The sequence below is a fragment of the Arachis hypogaea genome, chromosome 6, assembly GCF_003086295.3.
Source record: "Arachis hypogaea cultivar Tifrunner chromosome 6, arahy.Tifrunner.gnm2.J5K5, whole genome shotgun sequence".
NCBI lineage: Eukaryota > Viridiplantae > Streptophyta > Magnoliopsida > Fabales > Fabaceae > Arachis > Arachis hypogaea.
In genome coordinates, this window is record NC_092041.1 from 2,482,019 (window position 1) to 2,485,563 (window position 3,545).

A 3,545-nucleotide genomic window follows, 5' to 3' on the forward strand; every position below is an offset into this window, starting at 1 on the left:
GTATATAATAGAAGGATATTTCGAAACGAAGCTACGCTTTAACGCGTTTTGTCTATTGCCATTCGCATAGATTGCGGGATATCATGTGCAGCACTCCATGTGCACTGTTAGAATAATCAGCAGCATCATCTGCATTTAATCACGAGTTTTAGGTAGATGTTTATAAACGTTCACATTGAAGCATGTTGCGCTTAGAATTTAGCAACCGACTTAGTTATTTCCCAAGCGATGTTTTTCTATGCACGTCTATCACATAATTGTCATCAATAACACTTGGATACAAACCCAGTTTTCACTACAAAAGTCGACATTTCTTCCATGTACAAGTATTCACAGTAGGGGCGGCTATGCAAATGATTTTAGTTCAGTTCTCACATACTATTTTCAGAGTTAAATAACTATTCACTTGAACAAAATAATAAAATAATCCTACTTTGAGTTTTTAACGCACTAGTCAGACAATTGATCCACCTAAGATAGTTGGTGTCTTTAATAAGGCTGGCCACTGTGATTCAGACTCAACTGTTTGGGTAGCATTGTAGCAACCAAACAAAAGCAGTAAAAGGAGGTGATTACCGTGGAAAAGTAGCATATTGATATTGGTTTGGTTTCATGAGTCATGAGTCATGGCCATCCCAACTATCATCATTATTAGGCTCCGCTTTTTGGCAAATGAAATTGCACCGGTAACTAAAAGAGCCCACTCACCACCCACCGCCTTTACACAAACTCACTATTCTTATTCTTACTATTTATAATTCTATCCCTCTTGCTCCTTTTTCACACTCTCTTTCTTCACTCCTCAGTCTCTTTCCTTGCAACAATGGAAGAAGCAAAACCCAACAAGGCGGCCCTGCTCTCATTCCTGGCCTTCTTCCTCTCACTCTCCGCAGCAGCAGCCACTTCTAACTTCCAAACACAAACACTAACCGTCAACACTCTCCCTCACCCACCCATCCTCTCATGGCCCGAATCCGAATCCAAATCCATCTCCGATTTCGACACAGCCGAATCCGAAGCGGAATCCACCGCCATCTTCTCCCTGCAACTCCACCACATAGACGCTCTTTCCACTAACACAACACCACACCAGCTCTTCAACCTAAGGCTCCAACGAGACGCCGCCAGGGTCCACGCCCTGACCTCCATTGCCGCAGCTACCAACCGGACCCGTGCCGGGACCCGTTCTCCCAGATCCGTTCCGGGTTTCAGCAGCTCAGTCATCTCTGGTCTAGCTCAAGGAAGTGGCGAGTACTTCACGCGCCTCGGTGTTGGAACCCCAGCCAGGTACGTGTACATGGTGCTCGACACCGGAAGCGACGTCGTTTGGCTTCAGTGCGCGCCATGCAGAAAATGCTACCAAGAAGCCGATCCAGTTTTCGACCCATCTAAATCCCGCACCTTCGCGAAAATCCCCTGTGGCGCCCCTCTCTGCCGCCGCCTTGACTCTCCGGGATGCAACCGGAACAAGGTCTGCCAGTATCAGGTCTCCTACGGCGACGGTTCCTTCACATTCGGTGATTTCTCCACCGAAACGCTCACATTTCGAAGGAGGAGGGTTGCGCGCGTGGCACTCGGGTGTGGTCACGACAACGAGGGTTTATTCGTCGGTGCCGCTGGTCTTTTGGGCCTGGGTCGTGGAAGGTTATCATTCCCAGCTCAAACCGGACGCCGGTTCAACCAGAAATTCTCTTACTGCCTCGTTGACCGATCCGCTTCTTCCAAACCATCTTCAATCGTTTTTGGTGACGCTGCCGTTTCTCGAACCGCTCGGTTCACTCCGCTTCTCAAAAACCCTAAGCTTGACACCTTCTACTACGTTGAGCTTATAGGCATCAGCGTCGGCGGCACTGCCGTTCGCGGAGTCTCCGCCTCGCTCTTTCGGATCGACGCCACAGGGAACGGTGGCGTTATAATCGATTCGGGTACTTCAGTAACCCGCTTGACCCGACCCGCTTACATCGCCCTGAGGGATGCTTACCGTGCCGGAGCCTCTCATCTGAAGCGTGCGCCGGAGTTTTCGCTCTTCGACACGTGTTACGATCTGTCGGGGCAGACTTCGGTGCAGGTTCCGAAGGTGGTGCTGCACTTCCGAGGTGCTGACGTGTCGCTGCCGGCTTCGAACTACATGATCCCGGTGGACAACAGTGGCAGCTTCTGCTTTGCGTTCGCCGGAACGATGAGCGGGTTGTCCATTATTGGCAACATTCAGCAACAAGGGTTTCGGGTCGTGTACGACCTTGCGGGGTCTCGGGTCGGGTTCGCGGAGCGAGGGTGCGAGTGAATGAATCCTGGGAATATCTTTTTCCCCTGTTTTATTATTATTGTTTTTAATTATTATTATATCTTAATTAAGTTCTGGAAATGTTAGATTAGATAAGGTAGATGAAGATGGGAGGAGAAACTAAATGAGAATGTGTGTAGTTTCTTCCACCTCTCTATTCAGATGTGCTTTGTTGTTGTTCTTTTTACCCTTAGTCTTACCGATTTGAATATAAATATTACTACATTCTTATTCGATTTAGCAGCATGCTTTGGCGCATGGCAAATAGTATAGTATTGTTGAAATAATGTGTTAGTTCTAGACTTCTAGCTCCACAGCAAATATCATTTTCAATATACTCACATTTAGCTCCTATAGTAAGAAAAATAGTAAGTTGGGGATGTGAATTTCGTGTTTAGCTTGACATAGACCCGTAGTTAGTTTCAAAACACATCTTAATCGATTATTTATGGAGTAGAGTATGTGTTGTTTTGCACTTGAATGAAGCGATGTGACCATGACGAGCACGCGTGGACCGTCAATCACGTACGGAAGAGCACTCTCTTGTCTTATTTTGCCACGCTGGCATCTTTTTCATTCGTGAAGCATTTTACGAGGGCCCTACACTTTTGTTGTTTTCGATTACACGTGTAGTCTTCATAGATATGTAAAATGATGAATCCAATAAGCAATCTGCATGGCAATTGAAGGGAATTTTGGAATTAATAAGGTCGGTAGATTATGCCTTATTAAATCAGTCATTTCATCTATTTCTATATATCATATACAAGTTTTTCTTCTTCCAACTTATGCTAATAATAAAATTATTAGATGATTTCTGTAGAAGGGAGAGAATCATGGTAGAGGTCTTTCTTTGATAAATTGGGAGAAGTTGATTGTTTTTAAGAAGGTTGGTAGACTGGATATTAGAAATATTGGCTTGGTAAATTTATCTTTTTTTACTAGTTTGGTAATTTTTTAAAGAAAAAGTCTAGGTGGCAGCAATTTTTATATTTTTTAGTCAGTATTTAATCATCAAAATAAAAATGAGTGATCTTCCACCATTAGATGTAATCTCACACCACTAAAAATACTATTGATGGCTAATTGATGGTTACAAAACACCAAAATTACTAATCCTCTAGCATTCCTCTTTTTTAAATATCCAGATAAACTCTGGATTCAAATAATGCTTGCTAAATATTTTAAGAATAATCATGGTCTTCAATATCATTGTCGTAGTAAATTCTATTTCTGAAAGGATATTGTTGAGACTTTAAAT

At 43.8% G+C, this 3,545-nt stretch overlaps 1 protein-coding gene across 1 annotated transcript; it reads left to right on the top strand.

Moving 5' to 3' along the window:
• Nucleotides 1–205: 205 nt before the first annotated feature.
• On the top strand, nucleotides 206–2,515 carry LOC112695307 (aspartyl protease family protein 2). Its single transcript, XM_025747598.2, has one exon. The coding sequence runs from the start codon at nucleotides 824–826 to the stop codon at nucleotides 2,282–2,284; it is 1,461 nt and encodes a 486-aa protein (XP_025603383.1). The 5' UTR covers nucleotides 206–823; the 3' UTR covers nucleotides 2,285–2,515.
• The last annotated feature ends 1,030 nt before the right edge of the window (nucleotides 2,516–3,545 follow it).

Bases quoted from the DNA above. Each gene is read 5' to 3' on its own strand.
- LOC112695307 (XM_025747598.2), top strand. From the start codon at position 824: ATGGAAGAAGCAAAACCCAACAAGGCGGCCCTGCTCTCATTCCTGGCC.